The sequence below is a fragment of the Equus przewalskii genome, chromosome 20 (genome assembly GCF_037783145.1).
Source record: "Equus przewalskii isolate Varuska chromosome 20, EquPr2, whole genome shotgun sequence".
In the NCBI taxonomy this organism is placed as follows: domain Eukaryota; kingdom Metazoa; phylum Chordata; class Mammalia; order Perissodactyla; family Equidae; genus Equus; species Equus przewalskii.
The window spans coordinates 43,789,930-43,817,533 of NC_091850.1; the positions used below are offsets into that span (position 1 = coordinate 43,789,930).

General features: G+C 44.0%; 1 protein-coding gene across 6 annotated transcripts in view; it reads left to right on the forward strand.

Annotated features, from left to right (window-relative positions):
• Positions 1-27,604, forward strand: part of RETREG1 (reticulophagy regulator 1) — a 125,167-nt gene that overhangs the window by 59,876 nt on the left and 37,687 nt on the right. The window contains exon 1 of one of the 6 annotated variants that reach the window (XM_070587170.1): positions 6,266-6,509. The exons of 4 other annotated variants lie outside the window; for them this stretch is intronic. In XM_070587170.1, the coding sequence (XP_070443271.1) occupies positions 6,373-6,509 (137 nt within the window). In that variant the 5' untranslated portion in view covers positions 6,266-6,372. Of the gene's footprint in view, positions 1-6,265; positions 6,510-26,607; positions 27,397-27,604 lie in introns of those variants that run through there. One more of the 6 variants, XM_008517876.2, reaches the window with a different exon arrangement.

Consider the following 27,604-nt stretch of genomic DNA (forward strand, 5'->3'; position numbering starts at 1 on the left):
AGAAGCATCTTGAAGGCACCCCAGGAATCAGAGGGAGCTGACGGGGATCTTGGAGTACAGTCAAGAAAAGGGGAGTCCTGGATGATGGTGAAGATGATGATGAGCTGTTAATAACTGTCATCTACTAGCACAATATTTTCCAGGCACTATGCTAAATGCTTTCAGCATTACCTAATTTATCCTCAGGACAATTCCAGGAGGAAGGAACTATTAGCCCCATTTAAAAGACAAAGCTTGGTTAAGTAACTTGAGCAAAGCAGTGGAGGGAAGATTTCATTCATGTCTCCCCTCCAAAGCCAGTGGGTTTACCTTGAGTTCTACTACATCCAGTATCAAACAGCTTATATTTCCTTTTCCACAACATCCCTTCTTAAAGTGTATAGGCAAATAAAGGTATAGTTAGAAATTTAAAACAAGAATTTAAAGATTTTTTTTTTTAAAAGATTTTATTTTTCCTTCTCTCCAAAGCTTCAGTGCATGGTTCTGTATCCTAGTTGTTAGTTTTAATTCTCTGTGTGAGCTGCCGCCACAGTATGACAACTGACAGGCGGGTAGTGTGGTTTCACAACTGAGAAATGAACCTGGGCCGTGGCAGTGAGGGCCAAATCTTAACCACTAGACCATGAGGACTGGCTCTTAAAGCTTGTTTTCATCACAAAAATGAGGCTATATTTTTAGTAAAAACATGTTGATCTCTATCATATTAACTATTTTTTTTTCTTGGCATACATTTTATCCTTACATGAAAAAGAATTAAATCTTAGGGTAGGTTAGGTTAGGGAAAGATTTCTTGGACACAATACTTCAATACTATAGGCATGATCCATAAAAGAAAAAGTTGGCAAATTGGACTTCATCAAGATTAAAGAAAACCTTTGCTCTTTAACAGACACTATTGAGGAAATGAAAAGTCAGTGCACAGATTGGGAGCAAATATTTGTAAATCATATATCTGATAAAAGATTTGTAGCTAGAGTATATAAAGAACTCCTAAAACAGATACTTCAGTAAAGAAAATAAATACGTGAAAAGATGCTCATCATCAGTCATTAGAACACAAATTAAAACCACAATGAGCTATCACTACACCTTTATGAATGGCCAAAACTTTAAAAGACTGGTCATACGAAGTGTTGACCAGGAGGATGTGGAGCAATTAATTGGATCTCTCATATTCTGCTGGTGGGAATGAATGTCAGATGGTACCACCATTTTCTAAAACAGGCAGGTTCATAAAAAGAAAAACATACACCTACCTTGTGATTCATCCGTTCCACTCCTAGGGATTTACCCAAGAGAAATGAAAGCATATGTCCACACAAAGTCTTGTGCATGAATGTTCATAACAGCATTATTTGTAAAAGCCAAAAACTGTCCATCAGCAGGTGAGTGGATAAGTAAATTGTGGTATATCCATACAGTGAAGTCCTGCTCTACAATAAAAGGGATTGAATTATTGATGCATTGATAAATGAAACAGCCTGAGTGAATCTCAGAATAATTATGCTGAATGAAAGAAGCCAGACAAAAGAGAGTACATACTATATCATTCTATTTGTATAAAATTTTTAGAATGCAGACTAATCTATGGTTACAGAAAGCAGACCCGTCCTTGCCATGGAAGGGCAGGGAGGGTGCAGGGAGGGATGGATCATAAAGGGCACCAGGACACTTTGGAAGGCTGATGATTGTTCATTGTATTGATTTTGGTGATGGATTCCTGGGTGAATACATACATCAAAAGTTATCAAATCATACACTTTAAATATGCAGTTTATTGTATATCAATTATACATTAATAAAGCTGGTTTAAAATAAAACAAAGTGAGCACAACATCAACACCAATATGTGAATAACAGCACAAATAGAAGTAGGAGCTGCTGGGGCTGGCCCTGTGGCCAAGCAGTTAAGTTCGTGCACTCAACTGCAGGCGGCCTAGTGTTTCGTTGGTTTGAATCCTGGGCACGGACATGGCACTGCTCATCAAACCACGCTGAGGCAGCGTCCCACATACCACAACTAGAAGGACCCACAACGAAGAATATGCAACTATGTACTGGGAGGCTTTGGGGAGAAAAAGGAAAAAAATAAAATCTTTAAAAATAAAAAAGAAGTAGGAGCTCCTGTATTTAGAAGCCAGTGGGAATTTTATTAAACTTCTATGGATAATTCTAGAATTAGTTCCAACACCCTTTCCTTTTGCTGAGATATCCCTTTCATGTGTCGTGCGGCATGTATTTCTTTTAGTTGAAACAGTTAAAAGATCCTTTGACTTTTGAGAATAAATTATTACCCATTTAAAAAAAGATGCCTTAGGGAGGCATAGTACAAAGATGACAAGTGTAGACCTGACTTCCGAGCTGAGTTTACTTGGAGGTGGCTTTCAGCCTTCTTGTTTGCATGTCATAAAAGCAAAAACCCAAGAGGGCTGAGTGGCTGGAGCACAACAGGTTCTGGGGACTCTAGGACTAATGTCCCCCCGACCCCCAGACCTATCTTCTGTCTTTCAAAAACCCTGTCACCTGCTCCTGTCATATATAGATGAGCAAAATGCAATACACATGAGTTTTGACGCCGCCCCCCCCCCCCCACCCCAAATAACCTTCAGCTAGAAGTCAGGTGGGTTTCTTTTTCCCCTCGTACCATTACAGCTTACACGTTTATTCATCTGGAGTGCCAGAAAGCAGAACGGTAGTTGCCTGGGGCTGGGTTGGATCACAAAGTGGTGTGACCGGGGTGGGTGGGTGTTGGAAATGGTCTGTATCTTGCTTGTGGTGGTGGTTTCATGGGTGTCAACATCTGTCCAAACTTGGCAGATTTCATGCTTTAAATGCATACAGTTTATTCTCTGTAAATTATACCTCAATAAAGTCGCCCTTTTAGAGACTCCACATTTCTGCCCTCAGCTTTAGAATATAGTGGCTCCTGCACACACATACCCTGATTCTGTTTTAATAAAATAATCATCTCGTGGCCTCCCTGAGTAGTTTTTCTTAGGAAACAAGACTAAAACCTTTCTTTGAGTTGCTGTTTCAACCACAGGCACATAGATTAGTTTTGGTGTTAACCTTGGATACCACTTCTTTGCATCTGTGTTTCTAAGGGCAAAGTCAAGTGTGAAGTTGAGGCAGTTGGTTTTAGCTCGTGAAACATGAAAGGAAGTGTGATTATTAGTCATGTCTTCAAACGTGCAAGCTCCGGGGCAGGGCAGGGACCAGGGTTGTGTTTGTCCTGGAAATCTTGCAAGCACAGAGATGCCACATAATAAATACTTGGCTGACTTGTCACTTGACTGAATTGATGCTTTTTCCTCCTTTAGTTGTTCTGAATCATCCCTGTCAGGCAACTACTCTACTCTCTGATTCTCCCCCAAAGGACCCACAGGACGTATTAGCCAACCGTGAAAAATGTCTTCGGAGTCCCTTGGTATCCCCTCTGTATGTGGTCTGGTCGTTTCTGTTTGGTTCTGGAGCATGAGTCAGCTGATGGATGGAGTGCCCAGACCCAAGCTTGTCTGGAACAGGCACACCGCTGTCGCTCTCCTTCCTTTCCCCTCTATATCATCATCAGTTAGTTCCAAATTACTCATTAACAAGCCTAAATCTTTCCCAGGTTTGATTTTCCTACAGTGATGAAGTGAATCATTCACTGGTATGTGTGTGAATCTCTTCAAGGGAGCAGAATCAGAGGGTTTCAGGGTCTCAATTGTTACGATCCTCTCCCTAACAACTGAATCCATGGTAGAAATGAATCCATTTTTAACCCTGACCTGTATGGGCAGAAGACGACAGTTTCTCTGTGACAGAGACATGAATCCTGAGCTCAGAGTCAAGCCTCGTTGGTTCTCCACCCATTAGGCAAGTAAACTTTGTCCTCTGAAGTTTTATCAGTTATTGACTTCACAAATGACTCTGCGTAGTAAACAAGTATAATGAGGTCATTGATTTGCTCTTAAGAAATTTATAAGTGCTGGAAATGCATCAATAGGGTAGAGATCCCTGCCATAGAAAATAAAACTTACTAAGTTGGTAATATTTAGTTGGGGGATCCAGGTTGGACTGAGAAAGTTGTTCACTTTGGATCCCTAGATTCCCATCAAAAAGGGTTTCCAAAGAACTAATTTTTGTAAATCTACTCACTGAATGTCTGTATTTCTTTTCTTTTTTTTTTTTTTGTAGTGAGGAAGATTGTCCCTGAGCTAATGTCTGTGCCAGTCTTCCTCTATTTTGTATGTGGGACACTGCCACAGCATAGCTTGAGGAGTGGTGTGTAGGTCTGTGCCCAGGATATGAACCCCTGAACCCCCCAGGCCGCTCAAGTGGAGTGCACGAACTTAACCACTACGCCATGGGACCAGCCCCTGAATGTCTGTATTCTTAGCAGCAGCCAAATCCTTTGTCCTAACCAAAAAGCAGTCAAGAATATAAATAAAATAATCTCAAGTTTTACATTAAAAAATTATTTGAATATGCACTTCCCTTGGGCAGAATTCTTCACATTTTCTGCTCTGAGAAACGTTGCTGTAAAAAGAAAAGTTATTTTAAAACACGTCATTTAATTCAGGCATATTTGATAAGTGGAGAATCTGGTACCAGTAATTACTTGACATCTAAATGTCTGGTGAATAAAATACTCATTAAATTTTGACAGTTACTCAAAACATGTTCAAGGCAGGTCAAGGAAGCGATGAGATCTGCCTTCATTGATAGTGAAGTGACACAGCAGGACACGGGTACCAGGACAGCTGGCTTTCCTGGTGGTTGTTGGGAAGGGACTTGAGGGCACAGGGTTGGGGCAGCAAATGGGGCCGTTTGTGTGGGGACCCAGCAGGCAGGAAGAGATGAGGCTGGGCACCTCAGGACGAGGGGCTGGGCTTTTGACCTTTCCTGTCTGGCTCGCTGAGTCCCAGCCCTAGATTACGAAACATGTTCTGGAAATTATTTCCAGAGGGCACACGTCCCTTTGGTGACAGCTTATTTCTGGATTCCGGGTGCGAATGCCTGGACTCTGATGACATTCGGGGGTGTGTTTCACAGCCCATCATCTGATTAGTCACTCAATTCTGAGGACTCTCCCCGCTGGCTTCGGGTCAAAGCACGTGAGCGCAGGAGCAAAATAGCTTGTTTATATCCTCTGGGCTCATCTCACAGACCATGGAGTCAGGCCCTCCCCTGCCTCGGGTGTCCCCCTTTATGGATGTCCCTGGCCGAGTGGAGACGCAATGCTCGGAGCCTTCCCAGGGAAACGGTCTCTAAAGCAGAGCTCTTTGAGGCTCTTACAGTGCTATTCAAGCTTTATGTCTGAAGAGATGATTTCAGTCGCCTCTGAAAAATCTTGGGATACAAGATGGGTCTGAAACAGATTCTTACAAATAATTCTCGGTTTTACTTTGAAGTGCTTGGCTTCCTTTTCAGTTCTAAGGTGAGGGCCGTGACCTCGCTGGCAGCGTGCACGGTGTCTCGGGTCAGAGGTTGTGCTGAGAGACAGGGCGTCTTGGTTAAGACAGGCTCCAGGTCAGACCTCTGTCTACATGACTGTGCTCATCTTTAAGATGGGTATCAGAATAGAAGCCCCCTCCCAGAGCTCTGGGAAGGCTTAATGAGAACCTGTACGTATGGCATTTAACACAGAACGGTGTGCATTCAGTTCATCTTAGCTGTCATCGGTAATTATTTATCTTCATTTTATGCTAGAGGTGGAAGAGCCCCTGACGTGAAGCCACTTCCGCGCTCAGAACAAGACTCCAACGGGCGCCAGGAGGCCCACTATTCCTCCAGCTGCCTGAGCAGTTGCTTCCAGGCTCCTTTTACCCAAAGCAGCCTCTTCATTTTCCCCCGAGGTCAAAGGCTTGACCTTCAGAGTGGGAGCATGGCCCCATCTGCTCCCGGTTTTGGGGAGTGGCGGGGTGGGGGAGTTAGGTTTCCGAGGCCTCGCCAAGGCCCGGGCTGCACTGCAGCTCTGGAAATCTTGTTCTCATTTGGGGCCCTGCTCAGCTCTGTGTTGGACCTCATGGATGTCAGTAAAATGAAGGGGCTGAGCTGCTCCCGGTTCCTTCCCGGGAATACCCTTGAACACCCATGAGAGCGGAGTTCCTCTCCATTCTAAGAATGTGCGGGGTTGAGGGCTGAGAATTCCTGCGCTTGGTCGGCCCAGCCTTTGCTCCCAAAGCCAGCCCTGCCTGGGCTGAGAGAGCAGTCAGGGCAGGGGGACACTGTCCCCTTACGGGATGGGGATGGGGACGCACGTGCTGAAGGGCGCAGCACCCGTTCTCCGGCTGCCCACATCCACGCCTCCTACTGGCCTTTTCCTCTAAACAAGTGAAGCCTTTGTTTCGTGTGTGCTGTACCACATGCCACGCACGTCTCGCAGCCATGCCCGGGGTGGAGCAGCTGCAGATGTTGGCAGCTGGTGGCCTCCCTGGCCGGCAGCTCCAGGCAAGGAAGGAGGTGTTTCCAGATGGGCTCAGGCACCCCGCGGGGCTTCCGCCCAGCTCGTGCTCTCTTATCAGGTACCAGGCCCTGGGCAGGTTGCAAAGCCTCAAAGCTGCATTTCCTCACTTGTAAAGTGTGGGAAATGCTATGTCACTGGGGGGTTGTGGTGAGGATGAAGCATGTGGGGAAATGCTGTCTATGTCACTGAGGGGTCGTGGTGAGGATGAAAGCACGTGGCAGCTGCAGAGCCCTGCCCCTGGGCAGGGCCGGGTGAACGAGAGTGGCCCTTTGGTGTGTACAGCAGTGTGAGGCTGGGGGCCAGTCCTGCTCAGGGGTGTTCCCTGGTGTGCTAAGGGACAAGCCAGACAGAGTGGTATTGGCATGGGGCTGCTCAGAGGAAGAAAGAGTAGGGAAGAGTCTGGAAGGGCAACCAGTTGAGATTGGACCTTTTGCCATCTTGGGACTATTGTGGTGTGAGGCACAATGAGGAGTCCTTCCTCCGATACCGAATGTGCTCTCCCCACTCAGGGCTCATCTCCTATGGCCTCCCAGCAAATCTATATTTGAAAAGCATTCTTTTCGTCTGCCAGAATGTTCCTTCAAAACAAGAGTCTGAGGTGAACGTGGAAGCCTATTAGTTTATAAAATGTTCCAACTCTAATTTTAATTTGTAAAAAAACATCTTAGGCATCCTTTTGCTTTGCTGCCATCCACTCTGTGTGCTGATCTCCAGTCTCTTGGCAGACAGCTGTACCACCCCGTGATGATTTCGGGAGTTTTCCATCCACTGTACTCTGAACATCTGTGCCGTTAGTATTTCCTATTGGGTGGGATGAGGGAATAAATGTCAGAGTGCTGAGAAAATGAGATGGGAGACATATGTGTGTCCTGAGACCTTGTGTGTCTTGGTGGCTCCTTGGGAGAGAAGTTAAAATGTGTTGAAGTGTCGGCATGTCCAGGTCCCAGGGGGTGAACCAGGTTGACAATTGTATGTGATCCAGTTATGCTGACTAATAATCCTTGTCACTCTTCTTGCCTCTGTAAGCAATTACATTCTTCATATTTGAAGACATAAGGAGTGAGTGTGGGTTTTTGTTGATACTCTCCAGCTCCACAGCACTTTTTTTCTTTTTGAGGATGATTAGCCCTGAGCTAACTGCTGCCAATCCTCCTCTTTTTGCTGAGGAAGACTGGCCCTGAGCTAACATCCGTGCCCATCTTCCTCTACTTTATATGTAGGACGCCTACCACAGCATGGCTTGCCAAGTGGTGCCATGTCTGCACCTGGGATCCGAACCAGCGAACCTCAGGCCACTGAAGCAGAACATGCACAGTTAACCGCTGAGCCACCAGGCCGGCCCCTCCACGGCATTTTGTGAGAGCTGCTCTCTGGGAATGAAGGGCAGGGAGGCAAACTGATTTCAAGGCCACTTCTGGAAAGAGGCAAGCTTCTTTCTTTGTGCAAGCCAGCCTGAAAATTCTCATCCATCCCAGCATTTGGATGGTCCATTTCATGCAAGAGAAGTGAAATGGGTGGGAAGGGGAGGTGGGCTCCAGAGGAGAAAGAAGGACTCGTAGAACTCTTGCTTTGTGTGCTGATGTGCGATTTTAGATCAGGCGGACACATGGGGCTGATAGCTCTTCGGTCAACCCCGATGCAGCGTGCATCCAGAAACCACAGCTCCCACTGTGTGGAAGGCCCTCTCTGCACTTGGCATCACTGAGATCAGACCCAGCTTCTCATAGCTCTTAACAAAATGGGGGTTTATATGTTTATTTGTGTCTTCATTTGTTTAATATCCAGCTTCCCCACCACCCTAGGAGCTCCTTGAAGCAGAGAACATACCTCATCCACCCCTCTGTCCTCAGGGCTTAGCACAGTGCCGGCACTTCATAAGTGCTCAATAAAAATGCTTGATGAATGAATGAGTGATCTGGCTCCCATAAAGAGACCTCATTTCCAGGAGAAAAAGGTAGCAGAAAACATTGCGTTTTGGAAGTTTGGCAGGGATATTTTATCGATGTAGCAATCTCTGGTCCAGAGTAGAATTCTGAGGGGGCTTCTACTCTTAGCAAATTGATAAGAGAGAGGTTCTGAGTCTCATGCAAAAAGTGGCTAATAAAAACTCAGAAAAGGAAAAGGCGAGCTGGCTGGAATGGAAGTGTGAATGTTGATATGGGTACAGAAATACCCAGGCTACCCCTTCTGATTCATTCACACATTATCACATGGTTGCCTTGGCCTTGATAAGGTTGCCTCAAATAAGCAGGGTAATCTCTCCTCTCCACCCGCTCTATACGTCCTCGCCGGCTAGCGGCGCTGGACCAGTGTGGAGCGCCCTGCACTTCAGATGATAACCCTGGGAGCATCCTTCACACGGCTTCAAGCCGTGGGTACCGCATATCTCGGTTCATAGAGTATGTGTAGACAAAACAGTTCTCACACGTAGTCGGAGTGTCAGCTACTCTGATGCCTGTTTTTTTGTATGTTGATAAAGCGTTCGTGATTGTATGTCAGTGGGTGTAGGGAAAATGTGTCCTTTTTTTGGCTACCCACACCTTTTGAAGGACTTTCCTCTGAAGGGGAATTTTGTGCTGTATGAGTCCATGCCTTTCCAAAGTAGAGGCTGGAGCCCGCTTTCCCAGGCCCCCCTGAAGCTAGGGTGTAAGCTCTACTAGCCGGATGCATGGATGCCAGACTTTGAATTAGAAACTGGGAATGAAAGAAGCAGGCGTTAAGGAGTCCATTCTAGCAAGGATGGCGGTCTGTATATCCATTTTCCAAGCTAGCAGTGGTGGAGGTTCTAGAGTGCCCAGCATTGTGCGAGCCGCCCAGGTCTTTCACTGATTATTTCTGGTGGAGCCGTTCTGTGGTGAGATTGACGCAGCGTTTTGACCTGGTTCTCTGGCCCTTCCAGAGGCTCCCTGGGTTAGCCTCCAGTGAATTCCTTTTCTGTTCAAACCAGCCAGAGTAGGTCAGCTTATTTGCCGCCAGAAACCCTGGCTGATACTGTAGGTCATCAAATTCTAGAAGCCATGAGGGTGTGAAATATCACCATAATCACCTTGGGGCTCCTTGGTAGACCTCTGCTGGTTACCAGATAGAAAGTTCTTCATGCCTGAGCATCAGTCAAGAAAGGCTTAGACCTGGAGACGTCTAGGTTGGTCTGCCTTTGGACACAGTTCCTCCCCACGTTTGTCCGCACTTTTGGGTTCAGCAGTTAAGAGAATCTTAGTTTACATAAGACTTTTGGTGTTCGTCTTGTCAACTGCTGAACTACACACTTCAGTTCTTTGCAAATTCCCTTCAACTCTGAAGTCTAGAATCCAGGATGAGCACTTCCTAAAAGGGTTTTCTTCACCTATTTTCAGATCTTTCCAAAATGCCACATGCAATGAATTCAAATAGCATATTGCGTAAATTCACGTTTGTGTCTCTGTTGAGATTTGCTATATATTTTGTGGGATGAAATAATTCTAAACTTATCTATCTTCAAAGTTGTCATTGCTGTTCTAAATTTCAGCACAATCTTTTACACGAGCTATGTTATATGAGCTCTAACAGTTTACAAAACAAAGGTACTAATAAACAACGAAGGAATCCCACTTGCTTTCCCAGGGCTGACTTACACTGCAGTTACTGCACCTGTAACTTTGTGCAGAGAATTCATGCAGTTGGCTACGTGTTCAGGTAATTTATAAAAGTTTCCTCAGAAATATGCAGATAAGGGGGCCGGCCCAGTGGTGCAGTGGTTTGGTTCGTGCGCCCCGCTTCAGTGGCCCAGGGTTCGCTAGTTCGGATCGTGAGTGTGGACCTATGCACCGCTCATCAAGCCATGCTGTGGCAGGCGTCCCACACATAAAGTAGAGGAAGATGGGCACAGATGTTAGCTCAGGGCCAATCTTACTAAAAAAAAAAATGCAGATCATACAAGTACACTGTGTAACAATTTTTAAATGGTGTCTAGGTAATTGCTTTAGTCTTTCCCTGTATTGTCTACATAGAGACCCAGCATGAGAAAACAAAAAGGATAAAAACAAATAGAAAAACCTTTTGAACACTAAGGTCTAGATTGAAATGAAACCTGTGATGTTCTAGAAAACTGTACACCCCAACACCCAAAGACTTGAGTGACAGACAAGCTACTAACATTCAGTGTCATTGAGTCTCCCTTGGATATGAGCACGTGTTGTTTGATCTTAGTGTATGCTTCCCTGTGTGTGTTTTTTAAGGGAGATTTCCAAAGCCAAGGAGGGCAGGGGTCCCTTCCTTCCATCCCAGCAGTCTCAGTACCTTAAAAGGGGAGCAGGACCCTGGAAGGTCTGAGAGGTTCCCTGATCCGCTCCTAACTATTGCCACCTCCTCTGGTGTAAAGGAACCTTGCAGTTGACAGAAGCACACGGGGAAGCCTTCCTTATCACTTTGCTTGCTACGTGTGCTGTGAAAGAGAAGCCCAACTCCGAGCTGTCCACCGCCTAGTTTGTTAAAAGCAATCTCATTTAATGCTTGGTGGATCCTCATATTCCTTCTCTAATCATTCCTGCTCTTGGTCAGCCTATGTGCCATAAGCTGTCTTTCTTCCACCTGGAATTCTCTCCCTGTCAACTCTAGCTCCAACACATCCTTTACCATCACTAAGACATCACTTCTCGCAGACGCCTTCTCTGCCTGCCCAGCCCCCTGTGCTGTCTCCTGTGCTCATCTTGTGACTCTCCATATCGCTCTGTACTTTCCCTGTCCTAATAGCCCTGAGCACATTGCTTTATAATTGCTTGTTGATTCGTCTGTGTACCCCAGCAGACGTACACTTGGTGACGACAGGGACCGTTTCTAATCTTTGCCCTCCAAACGCCTGGCCTGCAGTTGGCATCAATAAACAGTTATTAAATGAATCAGTCGTTTAACCAAACTGTGTAATTAGTAAGCATCTATGATGAGTCTGGCGCTGTGCTGTGAGCAGTGAGTGATTCAAGAGCAGAGAAGCAGAGCCCTGGCTCGGCCGCTTACAAGCTCGTTGGCCTTGGGCGAGATGTAGCCTCTGAGCCTCACGCAGTGTCCTCATCTGTGAGGTGGGATGAGATCAGCACCTACCTCAGGGCGTTTTCAGGATCGTGTGAAATGGTTCACACAATGCCCTGGATCCATAGGAAACACTCCTTAGCTGCTGCTATTATTATCTGTCCTCAGGGGGTGAAGGGGCCAGCAGGAATGAGGGACCAAAAATGAAAGATTAGGAAATCTAAAAGATCATTTGATTCACTCATTCACTCATTCATTCCCTATGTTGATATTCTGATGAAAGTCAGAGAAAGGGACGATCATTGTGAGTGGAGAGAGCAATGTGGAAAGTGTGAGGTTGAATCTCTTCATCTCTTGGATGCTCTTTTAAAGCAATTGCTTAAATAGGACAGTCAGAATGCCAGCTCTGTTCTCAGTGTTGTGCATGTGATTACATTCTCATTCACTCTTATATACTTAATCCAATCCAATCCACTTTACAATATTTGCATATGCCTTATGTCTTCACGGCAACTGTATGGAGTAATAATATCCTCATTTTACACATGAGGAAGCAGGCACAGGGGGTTAAGTAACTTGTCTGAGATCACGTAGCCAGTGGGTGGTAGAGCCAATATCAAACCCCAGGCAGGCTTGTTCCAGGGGTCACTTGGCAGAATTGCCCCTTGGAGCTCATGCCCGGTGTGGGCACAGTGGGAGGACAGGACGCCAGAGACTCTGGCTGTTAATGGTTTACTACTCAGGCAAGGAGTTACAGTCCCATTGAGAAGTAAGTAAAATTTGGAAATGGGGGCCGGCCTGGTGGCATAGTGGTTGGGTTAACACGCTCTGCTTGAGGGGCTGAGGGTTCGCGCCTTCGGATCCCGGGTGCAGACCTGTGTACTGCTCATCAAGCCATGCTGTGGCAGGCGTCCCACATATACAGTAGAGGAAGATGGGCATGGATATTAGTGCAGGGCCAATCTTCCTCACCAAAAAGAGGAGGATTGGCAGCGGATGTTAGCTCAGGGCTAATCTTCCTCAAAAAAAATTAGGAAATGGAGGAGAGGACTGTAGGCAGGGTGGGTTTCCTGAAGCATCTGGGAGGTGGAGATGAGCATACGCACGTTTATTACACTCAACACCTGGGAAAGGAGGATGAGGAAGGGTGGGCAGAGGGAAAGTGGAGGTGCCATGCAGCTTTGGCCTTCTGGGGCAGGGAGGATGGGATCAAACAACCAGGGAAATAAACAGTGCAGCTCTCGGGATGCAGGTCAAGGTACAGTGGGCTCTTCTTAGACTTGATGCTGATGGAAACAGAGAGGTTGAAAATGGACCTTGCAGGATAAAGGCGAGTGGAAGAGCCTGAGGATGGCTGTGGACCCAAAGTCACAAAGGTTAAATTTCTCTCTCTGTCCTATCCACGTCCAGGTGGACTGCCAAAATGCACAGTGATGTGATTAAGGATGTGAAAAAATTGCTAAAGTAGCTGAGAGAGCTGGGAACCTATCGAGATGTTTGATTTTTCTCTTAGGCTCAGCTTGCTGTTGGATGATGCTGCACAGTAACCCTCCGGGTGTCTTTGGTGGGACCGTGATAACATTAAATCAGATGTTGATACGTGAAGGGAGTGTTTCTAGGTTGTTAAATTACCACGTTAACAGGGAGTGCTGCTGGTTTGATTTGTACCTGATATGATAAGAAGCTAACTAATTATATGGCAGGGTGACCCATGTGGCAGGACGATTTCAGTCATAGCAACACAATATTTATCTGGACAGCAAGCAGTCAAGCTGCTAATTCAAGATGCAATCTTTTCCAGGGACTCAGCCAAGGCGGTAAAAAACAGCTTTCCCCATTCCTCACACAGACACACTCCAGTTTTAGGAAACACAGTGACAGGTTATTTTCTCATCAACTACTGATTTAGAATTTATTTACTGATGACCATTTTAATAAGTACTTTTATATTAAATCATCTTAAAAAATATCATTGATGACCGGACACCAAAACACAGAATCCCAGACTTTGTTGCCATTGGTAGATTTAAAAGGTAGAATTCCAGACTTCATTTTTCTCATTTGTAGGTTTTATCTCATTACAGAAGGAATACATACATGGGGAAATTTTCGAAAATATTTAAAGCACACAAAAGGAAATAAGAATCATAGAGCTAATCACTAATAATATTGGGGTGATAGGTCCTTCCAAATGGTTATCTTTAATCAATTACAAATAGACATGCATTCTTTTATAATTTGTGGGGTGTGTGGTTGGCAAACTTTGGCCCATACTTACTCGTTTACATACCTTCTGTGCTACAACAGTGGAGTGGAGTGACAGAGACCATATGGCCTGCAAAGCTGAAAGTATTTACTGTCTGGCCATTTACAGACAAGTTTTCCAACCCTGTTTTAATCTGTCCAGCATCCTATAGAAGAACATCCATTAGATGTTCTTCAAAATTCTGCTTTAAGGACTGTGTGGTGTTCGGGTGAATAGATTCAAGTCATATTTGATGCACCATGTCCTTATTCCACACATTCAGTCCCTCACTAAACCCACTTGGCTCCATCTCAGAATGTGTCCTAGACCCCCACTCTCATTGTCATGCCTTTGAACCTGGGCTGGGTCTCACCCCTAGCTGCCCCCTTCTCCTTCTCTTGACCCTGAAGAGCTGATCTCCACACCAGCCAGAGCTCATGATTTCAATGGCTTCCAGTTCCACTCAGTTTTATTGAGATATAATTGACATATGACACTGTGTAAGTTTAATGTGTACAACATAATAATTTTATATTTGTATATATTGCAAAATGATCACCGCAGTAAGTTTGGTTAACATCCCTCACCTCACATACTTATACATTTTTTTCTTTGTGATAAGAATTAAGATCTGCTCTCTTAGCAACTTTCAGATATGCAATATAGTATCATTAGCTGTAGTAACTATGCTGTATATTACATCTCCATGACTTAGTTATTTTACAACTAGAATTTTATACCTTTGACCCCCTTCACCCGATTCCCTCATCCCCCACCCCCTCCCCTGGCAACCACCAATCTGTCAATCAGTCTTCATCACTTGACCACTTACTATATTACTTTCTGAGGAAATTTCTGAAAGGCTTATTTACGATAATACTTAGCCCCTTCAATTGTAAGGTCACCTCCACAATAATTATGAGATCTGTGATAAATGTCTTGTTCTTTTTAATTATGTTATTGTTGGTGTTATTATTTTTTACCAATTCTATCAGGTAACCTTTGTGACATCTAAAAGCTCCCCAAACTAGCGTTGATTTGTGTCGTTTCGGCCATTTTTTCTTCCCCCAGTACTTGTCTATTCAAAATAGAGCAATTGAATGTGCAGCGCTGCTATATGACAGATTTGGTAAGATCACGTACATCATCTTTTTGAGGGATAATTTCAAGTAAAACGAACGAAGCAAAGGGTGTTTTAAAGGGACGATATTTACCCCCATGGTGGGCTCTGAGGCACCACCTGGTTCCCCTGTGGGACCAAACCGTGACTAAGACAGCTGGAGACCCAGGGTTTGCTCAGTCTCCATCCCCCAGATTTGCCTTTGTCCACTGAAGCCTGTTTCTTGGGCTGACTTCCCCGAGAGGAGCCTCGCTTTTGCCTTTTGTGTTTGTGATTCTGTGACTGTGAAGACCCTGGGAACATCGTTTCTCCTTGTTTGTGAGGCTCCTGTTTATCTCCTTCCATGACTGCAGTTGCACTTTCATGGTGGGGGGAGGGGACCCAGTCATCCTGGAAGACGCATGTAACCACAGTGTCCCCTCCTGCACATCCATGCACAGGTGGTATGGAAACACGCGTTTTCTGGCCCCTGTTACAGCTTCTGACACAGCGTGTCTCTTGTTTGACACTTAAATTTAGGACTGAGGTGATGTTTACATTTTCACTGCTCATGGTGGACACAGAAGCTGGATCAGGAGTCTTGAACAGGTCATTGCCCTGAACAGTTTTCAGTACAACTTGTGATTTCATTGTCTTATTAAAAAATGCAAAGTCAAGTTTGATATAAACAATTCACATTGGTTATAAATAAGCAGATTGGAAGCAATGTCTGGCCTCATGAATCCGCTGTGAAAACTCATGATGAATTGTGTGTACGATGTTGCCATGGTTTGATGCTAAAAGTAGGTGCAGGTGAAGAAGCCAAGACTCGTTTCCATTTTTAAACCGTGGACTTCCTCTAATACTCAAAATAGGAAAGCAACATGAAAGGTAAGGACGAATGGTGCACGTGGAAAGGATATTTGAACTTGATTTCAATCCTGGAAATTTCATCAGAGTGAGGGAAAAAATGGCAGGTTGTCATGGCCTTCATAAAAACACATTGGAGTAGCTCACATGTCCACACAGCTCACCTCTGAGGGCACTCCTCACAGTATCGGCACTCCCAAGAAGGGGCACACGGAACATCCCGTCTCACCTGTGTCCATGGAGATGGATGGACGCGTGTGGAGCACAGGCTTTTGTTCCTCTCTGACTTCTGGGTTCAGTCCTGGTGTCCCCTCTTGGCTGGTTCTGATACTGGGTGGGAAGGAAGCAAGATAACCTTGGAGGGGGCTGAGTATACCTTGGTTTAGGGTTGGGCGGCAAGTCGAGTGGAGCAGTGTCAAGAGGGCAGAGAGATGGCCTTTCCAGGTCTCTTGAAGGGGTGAAGGAGGGGTTATTGGAGAGGGCAGGGTGGGCAGAAGCAAGTTTGTGCCTGGAACAATTTCAGCAACACAGTCAAGAACATAGTGCTGGATTATAACCCAAACTCTTAAGTCCTTATGAGTCCACATAAGTCCTCACTGATATAAATGGTTGAATAAATAATTAAATGAGGGAGAGAGGAGAGACAAATCTTCCTTCCAGAAGAATTCCGAATAGTATATGTTGCTACTTCCCCATTGAGGCAGTGGAACTGTGTCCCTGTGCACCACCTCCCTTCCTCCTTGAATGTGGGTTAGACTTAGACTTGCTTTCAAAGACTAGAGTATGGAAAGGGAAAAACAATAACTTTGCGGTGCAGAAACGTGGCAAACGCTGCTTTATTCAAGTGATGAAGTTAACATCACCAGTGAGAGGTCATGTGGACATCATGAACTCCCTGATGGGATGAAAAGGGCCTTCACCTCTGTAGTTGTCTTCCCCAAGACCCATAGCCTCAGTCTAATCGTGAGGACAACATCAGACAAATCCAAACTGAGGGGCATTCTACAAAATACCTGATATCTGCAAAATACTTCTCAAACTGTCAAGGTCATGAAACCAAAGAAAGACTGAGCAACTCTCATAGATGACAGGAGACTAAGGAGATCTGACAGCTGGATGCACTTTGGTTCTCTGGATGGGATCCTGGAAGAGAAAAAAGGATGTTAGTGAAAAACACTAGTGAAGTACTAATGACGTCTAGAGTTAGTTCATAGTAATGTACCAATGTTGATTTTTAGTTTTGACGAATGTGCTGTGGTAATGTAGGATGTTAACCCCGGGAAACCAGGTGGGGGGTATGTAGGAGCTCTCTGCACTATCTTTGCAAGTCTTCTGTAAATCTAAAATTATCCCAGTATAAAAAGTTTACTAAAGTAAAACAAGTTTGTTATGTTTATAGGAGAGAGGTGCTGGATGCTGAAGGAGACCCGTTGTAAGGAATTATTGTCGAGGCAGGAAATCAGATTAACCCCATCAGAGACTTAATGGACCCAATTTCTCTTCTGAGGCTCTTCAAGGTTCATGTTTTAGATTCGTCTCATTCTGTTTTTAAAGCTCATTGCTTTTTGCTAGTCACTGAAAGGGTTTTACTCAGACCCTGATAGAAATGACGTCACTTATGAGACTCCTTCAGCTTGCTATTAGTGTACCATTTGGAACCCTGAGGTGGCCTAAAGGAGATCAACCATGTTTCTGAGAGACCATGTTTAGTGTCAGACAGTGGCTGAGGCAGTAAGGAGACACCGGCCTGTCAGGTTATTGGTGGGATCTGCTCTTCTCCAAGAAGCAGTTACGTGGTCTCTTCAGTTAAGGCCACCTTTTCCCACATGTCAAAATCAGCAGATGCCCAGTTCTTCTTGCAGCAAATGCTTCTGAAGGGGCTAGTTCCTCTTAGAAAATGCCTAGAAGCCGTAGGATATTAGCCTGGAGGCACATTCCCCCAAACCCCATTGTCTGGAGGAGTTCGTTCAGTGTCTGAGGAGATCTCTCCTCCCCACCCAAGCTGGGTCAGCAGGTGGAGCTCACTCACCTAAGGCCCAGGAGTCAGCTGGTGTGTGCACAACGGGACTGGAGAAGGAAGCTTTCCGGTCACCCAGCCCCTACCCTCAAAACTAATATGGGAATAATGATTAACTATTGTAGGGCTGGAAACTCTCCATTTCAGTTTGGCTTCTCCACAAAATACTGAGTAAATATATAGCCAAGAAACATCTTATCGGGTGCTATTTTAGAAGTGAAAAATAATTTTCAACACTGACAGAAGCAACATGTGATAAGGAAGATCAACATATAACAAAAGTATCACGTAATCCATATTAAACAGGTTATAATTGCCCTGTCTTGCATTGTGTTTTTAAACTCAGGAGGTGAAGTTTGTTTTGAGCTCTATGCCAGTCTTGTTGAGTCACTGTCTTTACCGTCTGCAAAGACCTCTGTCTCTACGATTTGTGGCCTTGGAGATTTTCCATTTCCTTATGTTTGCTAAGAGCAGTGAGATCTGCCAGAGTCCTTTCTCTCTGATGGCCGTTTGTTCTTAATTTCTTGGAACCAAAGATTCTCTATCAAGGACCTTCACCCCTGAAATACAACTAGAGCCTTAGAAGAGAGCTTTAAGTGAGAAAGCAAGCAAGATTACTCAGGAACAGGTGTGTTCTGTGGAGGGAAGCTTGAACCAATGATAACATTTGGACCCCTGGTGATTTTGATTTGTACCAGTGACTATATGCCTGCTGGAGTTTTATAGAAGTTTTTTGTCTGGGGAGGAGGGTGGGGGTTTGGGAAAGGATGAGAAGGAGATGAGATAGAAAGAAATTGGCTTGATACAGAGGCACATCAACTATGTTCTAAGGAGAGAAGGGGAGAAGTAAGCAGGAGCAAAACCAGTCACAGGTGGCCAACAGGCCCTTGGAGAGGAGGTCACAGACAGGTTTGTAGAGACCGTGTTTAGTGCAATGAAATAGGTCTTAGTAAATGCAGGACACACGAACAACAAGTCAGTGACGCGGGGTGAGGTGATGCGTGAGGTCCAAGTACTGCCCTGTTTCATGTGGTCCTTTTCTTCTCTCTTTGTCAAGAAGTTGGCCAACTGCCTCCTCTTCCTCTCCATGTTTCTCAAGGCTACGCCTGTACTCTGAATTCACTGTCACTTCCTGCTCTTCCCCTCTGTCTACCATTACCCTGCTCTTCCTGTTGTGAATCTACTGAAAGAGTGGGCAAATGGGTTATTTGTGGTGTTTACACTTTGTTTCAAGGATTCAAATGGTCATTAACTCCTAATATCACAATTTAAAAATTAACGTTTAGTCAACTTTTATTAAGAAATATATTTGATCAGAAAGTTAAGACATCAAATGTACCCCGTTAGAGATCAGCATGACCAAGAGGTAGCTAGGACAGGACACAACTCTTGGGGGCTGTCTGGTCCTTTACGGTGCTCCCTGCTAATCTCTCTACCCACCAGCGTCTCTGTACTCCTTGATGCCCTTTTCCCTCCTGCTGTTTTCTGACTCTTCTCCCGTATGTCGGTCCCTCCACTCCTGGCATTTTCACCTCCCAGGCTGGATTGCTTCTCTAGGATCCCTTGGGCGGTGGCCGCTCTCTGTTCTGTCTAAACCACACTTTCCAGACAGCTTAGCTTCGTTATATCTCTTTTTGAAGGGACGCAGTTCAACCTATGGCAGGGTCAGACGGCAGGTGTAGCATGGACTGGACTGGAAAGTTATGAGAGGCACCAGCAGGTGCCTGAGTGGTCTATGGTAAAGAATTGGCTCCAGTTGGGGGTCCCCACCCAGACCATGAGAAATTATGTGAAAATCCAGTACAAATTAACAAAATGGGAGTTCTGACAAATAGGGGTAAGAAAAATAGTGATCTCTTGGGTTGCCTTACAATTTATGGCCTAAACAAGTTCGCTGATGAGGGTGGAAGGGGTCTGTTATTAATTATTCCAGGACAAGAGGCACTGTCCCAGCCTGGGAAATCAGGTGAATACAGTGATACCTCCAGCAAAGGGAAGAAGAAGGTTGACCAGAAAGCTTGGGGGTGGGACTTCAGAGGTGCTGTATCTTGATTTTAGAATGTCAGCTAATTTTTGAATGAAAAGAAATTTGAGGAAAAGACTCCATGCACCAAGCTGAAAAAAGGTAAAAAGATAAAATGGGTAACTAGGTTGATTCTGTTTTAATTTTTATGAGAAGAGACTGAGCAAAAAGCTTCCCAATTTCTCTTCCTGACTGACCAGATGATCTAGGGCACAGTTTTCCAACTGTATCTTGAGCAGCTCTGGGTTTCCAGGGACCTGATTCAGGAGCTGCCTTTGTGGGGGTGGTGAGGCCACATTTCACTGCCCTCCCCCCAAGTAACTCTTTTTGGTTGTTATGTCTTTTATATACTAAGGTTTGGCATAATGTAGCATTTGGGAGGGAAAAAAGTTTTTATTGCTTTGAAAGCCACTGATCTAGGACAAGTCTCAGTATGAGTCCACCAACCAGAAACCGAGAGAGAGAGAGGGTCCCATCTCTCAGTGGTGTGGCGCGTCATGATTATTCATTGGATTATCGTTACTCAATGGCATCATTCACACCATGTACAGATACAGTCATTTCATCCTTTGATTTTTTTTTTTTAATTCAAGGGAGAAAATAGGCTTTTCCACTTTGTTTCAGAAATATATTGGCTTTGATACTCGTTCCATACCGTTATTGCACTTTTGCAAAGTGCGTAATATATCCTCTGAATTTTCATGGGAAACAAGTTCTGTACTGGCAACTTTGGAAGTCTTTGGTGGGGCATGAAAGAGGCAGAGAAGGGGGATTCTGATGCTGTTGAGTCAATGGGTGGAGGGACGGCTTGCTTTGGTTTTCTTTCTCTCATTCAACCAGCATGTATCTTGTATGAACTCCTCGAAGGCAGGAACTCTTCCTGGTCTGGCTTGAGCAAAAATCCTGTTTTCTATTCCATCTCTCTTTTTTTCTTAAGTAAACATATTATGGAAAGGTTTTCCTAACCATCTCATTCTTTTTAGCAGCAGCATAGGATTTCATTGTACCGTAATTTAATCAATCCCTTATGGATAGGCTTCGAGATTGCTTTCGGTTTTTTGTGATCATGAGGAATGCGTATGTTTATTTCATCTTTACATGTTTTTATTTTGTAAATATGATTTATGAAGTACATAAAATATTTACAAGTCATATATGTACATTGAAAAAAAATGCATAAAATTTATAAATGTACAATATATTTGGAGGGTGTGTACTGCCAAGAGTACTTGATCAAAAGCATGATACCAATGACTTAAGACAATAACTATGCAAGCGCGGAGTCTGAGAGGTGTTTAGTGATATAGCTCAATGCGTTCGAGTTGGTCGCCTGTGGTGAGAGTCTTCTCTGACTAGTGAAGGGAGGGAAGAGTGCATGTAGCTCCCGTGTTTCTGCCTCAGTTGACCATTTGGAACATTTCTTCACTTACGCAACTAATACTAACTACTAACATTACCTAAAAATAACACTAGCATGTTCTGTTCTAGAAGCTAGTTCTGCCGTGCTTTTACTACGGCTGATAGTAGCAAGGAAGATGAAGTCCCTGCTTACCTTCGGGGATTCAGATAGCTGACATGTAAACAAACAGTTAAGATAAATTGAGATGTTGCTAAATTCTGTGATGAAAATCCATCAGAATAAAGGAATTGGGAAGAAGAGGGATTACTTCCCTGAAGAAAGAAATTGAAGAAGAAAAGAAACAGAAAAAGGTAAGGGGGAGCAGATGGCAGAGAGATGGTGAGTCCTCTTGGGACTTGTTTCCTGGAGATGCTTTTGGGACTTCTACATATTAAAAGGTAAACTGAGGCATCGTAAAATTTTTAAGAATTTATTGGAGCAATAATCAGTTTGAATCAGGTGGCACCAAACTGGAAGTGGTTAGGAGCACTTCACAGCCGATGGGGCCAGACTTTGTAGAGAAGATGTGGAAGCAAAGCAAGGAAATTAATTGACTGGATGGAGCTTAAGGTTGACTTATTTGGGAAATCCTAGTTGGCTGTTTGTGATTGGTTGTACTTATATTTCAATTTCTTAACCTGGAGGCATTTATAGGCTTAGGTTTTGGTTTGCTTACCTAGGCTTCTAAGGCATGAGAACCACCTCATTCTAATGGCCTCCTTGTTTAATTAATTTAACACAGTTTAGGATGTCTAGCAATCAGTGGCATGCAGGTACATTTGTAATAACCGGCTCAGAGTGAGGAGGGGATAGGTGGCTGATTTGTAGCATTTACCAACTTCCATGGTGTAAATACTCCCACCATGGCTGATTTCAAACTACATTCTTGACATCACTGAACATGGAGTGGGAAGAGATGCTAACAGGTTTCATGAGCTAGTTAGAGGCAGCTCCAGTGTACCACAGCTAGTGAGTGATAGGATATATGGGTTTGGAATTCTGGGGAGTGTCTGGCTTAGGCATATAGATTCTGGGCATAGAGGTGAGAATTAAAATTCTGAGAATAGAGAGATTTCCTAGGGAGATTGTATGGCATGAAAAGGAAGACAGCCAACGTTAGAATGCTAGGACCGTGCTCTCAAAGTGTGGGTCCCCCACCAGCAGCATCAGCAGCATCTGCGAGCAAATTCATGGCCCGTCCGGGTGCTATGGAATTAGAGTGGCTGGGGGTGGGGGGGAACTACGCTGTACTGTTTCAGATTTGGAAGCCCTGCCCTAGAGATCACCAACATTTAAGAGCCAGTTAGAACAGGTTGGAATGTTGAGAGAAGTTGGAGCTGAGCACAAAAAGTGGAGTCTTCGATCCAGGGGTGGAGAGACCGCCAAGAGGGAAGCAGGCAGCAGTGAAATACTTCAAGGAGGTCAAGTCAGATTAGATGAACAGTAAGTATCAACTGCATTTGCAGCTGGATTACTGCAGTCTTATGAAGAGCAGTGCCAGGATCGTGGCGGGGAGAAAAGGTAGATTCTACTTAGTGAGGAGTGAGTTGACCACAGACCACTGGTTAGGACCTTTGGCTGTAAAGGACAGAAGACAGAGGTTAGTAAATAGGAGGAGATGTGTGTCAACGGTGGGATGTCAGGAAGAGGCTTGGGTATATGTCTGTGGGCTGAGGGGAAAGAGCCAGTAGAATTTGAGAGGGTCATGAACCAGGAAGAAGAGGATGGGAAAATTAGTGGTGCAGATTGGAGAAGAGAGGAGGTGAGGGAATCAAGAACTTGGGATACAGCCTGGCCTTGAAGAAGTTACTCAGGATCCTGTTGGCTTTGGAGGCTGGAGGGAGGGAAGGATGGGAGAGGGTTTTCGGTGGAGAAAAGCGGAGGCCAAGATATTGGAGTAAACGCTCGATGGGCTTTCCCCAGTATTGTCCCATCAATTGCCTTTTGTAATCTCTACCCTTTTTCCTTCTGGATAAAAGTGATTCCAGAAGTGTTTTGGAAACAATTGGTATGATTGTGTTAGCCAGTCAGCTCTCACAGTACCTTTTGTTTTATGTCTAATTTAGACCGATTTTGGCCAAGAAGTAGAGAATTAAAGCTCTAGAGCTGTACAGGCCAATAGAAATAGAATGCAAGCTACATATATAATTTAAAGTTTCTAGTATCCACGTAAAAAAAAAGTAAAAATGAAGTGAAATTAATTTTAACAATGTATTTTAACTGATATACCCAAAATATCATTTCAACATGTAGTCAATATTAAAATTAGTAATGAGATATTTTACATTCTTTTCTTCCTACTCAATTTTAAAATTCTGAACTGGCCACATTTCAATTGCTGTTGGACAGTGTGGCTCTGGAGGGTCCACACAGTTTGTAGTACTGAATGCGAATATAAGGAATAAAAACGTGCCTGTTCTTAGGAGGTGAAAAAGACTCTCTCTTTGACCAAACTGGAATCAGGCTCCTCTGAGCTCTTTCTCACCTAGGCCCTGTCCTTAGGTATGTCCTCAAGAACCCAGTTTTATCAAGAGTTCTGTTAAGTCAGTGTAGTAAGAATTCCCCACCCTTGATATCTGAATCACCCCAAATATCTAACCAAATACCTTCTCTCTCACCATCCCCAGTAATATCTGATCACCCTGGCTTGCCTTCAACAAGAATTCTGTTAGGTCAGTTTAACAAAGAGTTACCCTACCCTACTTAATAATTTTCTGTCTGCCAATGACCTCCCTCCCTCCTTTTTGGCTATTCATGCCAGTATTGCCCTGTAACCTCCAAGAGAGGGAGGGTACCTCCTGTTGTCTCTGATGGAAAGTTCCAGAGCTTCAGACAGCGCTGCTGTGGAAGAAATGGAAAGAAACAGACCTCTTAGACTGATGATTGTGTGAAGAGAAAAAGAGGCATTGAGAAAAGTGGACATTTAGCTTTGATATATGGCAATGATTTTCTTAGGTCATACTGTAACTTTAAACTGCAAAGGAAGGTAAAAGTTCTAATTTGGGACCGTCCCTGTGGTCTAGTGGTTAAGTTCAGCACGCTGCACTCTATGGCCCAGGTTCGGTTCCTGGGTGCAGACCTACACCACTTGTCGGTGGCCATGCTGTGGCAGCAACCCACATACAAAATAGAGGGAGACTGGCACAGATGTTAGCTCAGGGCGAATCTTCCTCAAGCAAAAATAGGAAGATTGGCAACAAATGTTAGCTCAGGGGGCTGGCCCCGTGGCCGAGTGGTTAAGTTCGCGCGCTCCGCTGCAGGCGGCCCAGTGTTTCTTTGGTTTGAATCCTGGGCGCGGATATGGCACTGCTCATCAAACCACGCTGAGGCAGCGTCCCACATGCCACAACTAGAAGGACCCACAACAAAGAATATACAACTATGTACTGGGGGGCTTTGGGGAGAAAAAGGAAAAAAATAAATCTTAAAAAAAAAAAAAAATGTTAGCTCAGAGCAAATCTTCCTCAGCAAAAAAAAATGCATTAAAAAGGAGTTTAAATTAGAATTTTAAAAAGTTAGGAATGCAATCCGTCAATTCCAGGAAACTGAATTTTCTTTAGCATGAAGGGAGAGGCATCAAATTAACTTCATATACCCTTAGAAACATATGCAAATATATTTTCTGTAATGAGGAAATGATGGCCTGAAATTAAAAGCACACAAATTTTAAAGAGCGTGAATATAAGCAAACTTAAACTATGGAAGTGTCTGACCACATAAGCTTTTGCCAGAGTGAGTGGGCTCTGCTGTCTCTTCAGCTGGAGGAGTGGAAAGAGCGCTCTGCAATGAAGGTTGCTCCTGGCTCTGTCACCAGCAGGTCACCTAACTTTGCTAGGCCCCAGTTCAGCATCTGAAATCTTGGGTGGCTTCCATGGCCCTCAGGGTCTCTCACGTGTTTGTATTCTGTGAGTCCTGAAATTCAGGATTTCCAGTAGATTTTAGGTCAGCAATGATGAGGGAACCCTTGGCACCCTAATCCCCCGAACGATGGAAGTATCCTTGAGGCGAGGAAGCCCCCCACTGTGTCCGTCATGTAGCTACACTCTGATTTCTGTTATATGTGCCATCAGTATTTTATCTCCTTGTCCTTGTGATTTTCAGAAACTAACACAAATATATCTAAAGGGGAATTCATGCTTGGATCAAGTAATTTAAAAATGCATGAAGGCGTGCTTAAAAGAAGTATTTTAGTAAATGGTTTGTGGTAGTAATTGGTAATTCATCTGTAGCAGCACTAACTGTCCTTTGAAATTGTCCTTTGAAATGGAGAGGCAGGTTTCAGGGATATGTTCACTTATGTAGTCACCAGCAATTAAGTTCAACAGGAGCTATATTCAGATAGTCAAGAAGTAGTCGAATAGGAGCTGAGGAGAACAAAGGGTAAAATGAACGGGATCAAACTCTCAGAACTTTGTTAGATCATAGAATTAGCATTTGTTGTTGTTGATAAGGTTAAATAAAAGTGCTGAAGTATTCTCACTGATAATATTTTCAGTGTTGCAACTTTTCACTTCCTTGAACTGGAATTCCTAACACAGAACGCTGCTCTGGTTCTGAGAGGCTCCTGCAACACCTGATCCTCAGAACTTTGCTGACGACTGTTTTCCTTCAAGGTCAACTGTGTTTGAGTATCTGTACCAACTTCACCTTAGACTTTGAAGTCTAAAACTTTAGATCTGGTGTGAAATATTAAAGAAGTATCTTGATTTGTGACATGCGTGTATCGCAAAATAGCTAATGCTATCCAAAAGAAAGCAGGTTAATACATTGTTTGGATTTTTTCAGTGCCCTTTTCTGGGGCACTTTGACAAATATAAATGTAAAATATATCTTAAATACAGACTTACGGCCAGCATTAACTATAATGTGACAATGGAACACACATTTTAAAAAGGAAGGTATATTGTTTCCTAATAATTAGATCTTGCTTACTGCCTGACTTAAGGTCCCCAATCAGGAAAAAAATGCTTTCAAGTTTTTATGCAAAGCGTTTAGGGTATATTCCTAAAGGAATCTCAGTAATATTTCTTCTAGCCTTTTTTTTTTAATGGGGAAGGAGCTATACTTTCTTAAGTTCAGATATACTTGAGCTGTAGCATTTTATTAATTTCAGATGTATAATACAATGATTTGATATTTGTATATATTGTGAAATGATCACAAGTCTAGTTAACATCCATCACTACATAGTTACATTTTTTTTCTTGTGATAAGAACTTTTAGGGTCTACTCTCTTAGCAACTTTCAGTTATACGATACAATATTATTAACTGTAGTAATGCATGTTGAACATTGCATCTTCATAACTTATTTATTTTATAACTGGAAATTTGTACCTTTTGACCACCTGGGTACAAACTTTTCCCCTAGCCTTTTTGGAGGCAATTGAGTGATTTTTGTCCTGCTCTTAAACATTGCAGCAAATGACAGTACGTGGTGACTGATGACTCCTACGCAGTGATGAGCCAAGCTATAAAAACATCTTAGGCTCACAGCCCAGCCGTGTGCCGGGGTCAGGCTGCTCCCTGATGACAGAGGGAAGTCCTGCGGGAGAAACTCTGTTGTCCAAAGGAACACATGGTTTCATGTTCGTGCGCATACTTATTCTGAGTTGAGAAATCTAGATGACCCGAAGCAGGATTTTCTTGCAAAACAATATGCCTGAAAACACAATTGTTTATTTCCTTTTTTTTTTTTTTTGAGTAAGAGATCTGTTGCTGAGTGTCTAAGCATTCTCAGAGCAAACAAGCCTCTGAGCTCTTGTACATACAGCCCATTTCACTCTCTACTTCCTCCTGTGAATTGGAGATCTGATAGCCCAGGCTGAGGTTTCAAGCTCCCTGTGGCACACCGCCCTTTTTGGTGGGGTACTTGTCATACCAGGAAAAAGAAGGAAAGAGAAAGGGTAGGCTGGCCCAGGCGAAGTCACCCCAATAAAGGTTAATAGCTGGGTGGTGACACCTTCTCACACAACTGGAGAGAAGATGCTTGCTCCCAGCTGCTTGTCACGGTCCTGGGAGTAAGAGGTGACCTATTTATTTTTAGAAGGGGCAGTCATAATAACCCGGCTCATGGCTTCATTCAAGGCAGGCAGGCGCTCGGGAAGTTTGTAAATACCAGGAGCGCTGTTTTCCAGAAAGGAAAGAACTGGACTACTGGGTTTTTCCTCCTGATATTCGTCGTGTGAGTGGAGAAGAAATCAGAACACTCAGGTGCCCCAGCCCTCTCCTTGTATTTTTATTTTTAAAGGGCAGCAATGCCTGAAGGGGAGGACTTTGCACGAGGCAAAAGGTAATTATGATATATATTTACTTTTTCGTGGGTCTGTTTCATTTGCTAGTTATCTTTTTAAAAATATTATGACTAATTTAAAAAGGAGTTTAAATTAGAATTTAAAAAAGTTAGGAATGCAATCCATCAATTCCAGGAAACTGAATTTTCTTTAGCATGAAGGGAGAGGCATCAAATTAACTTCATATACCCTTAGAAACCTATGCAA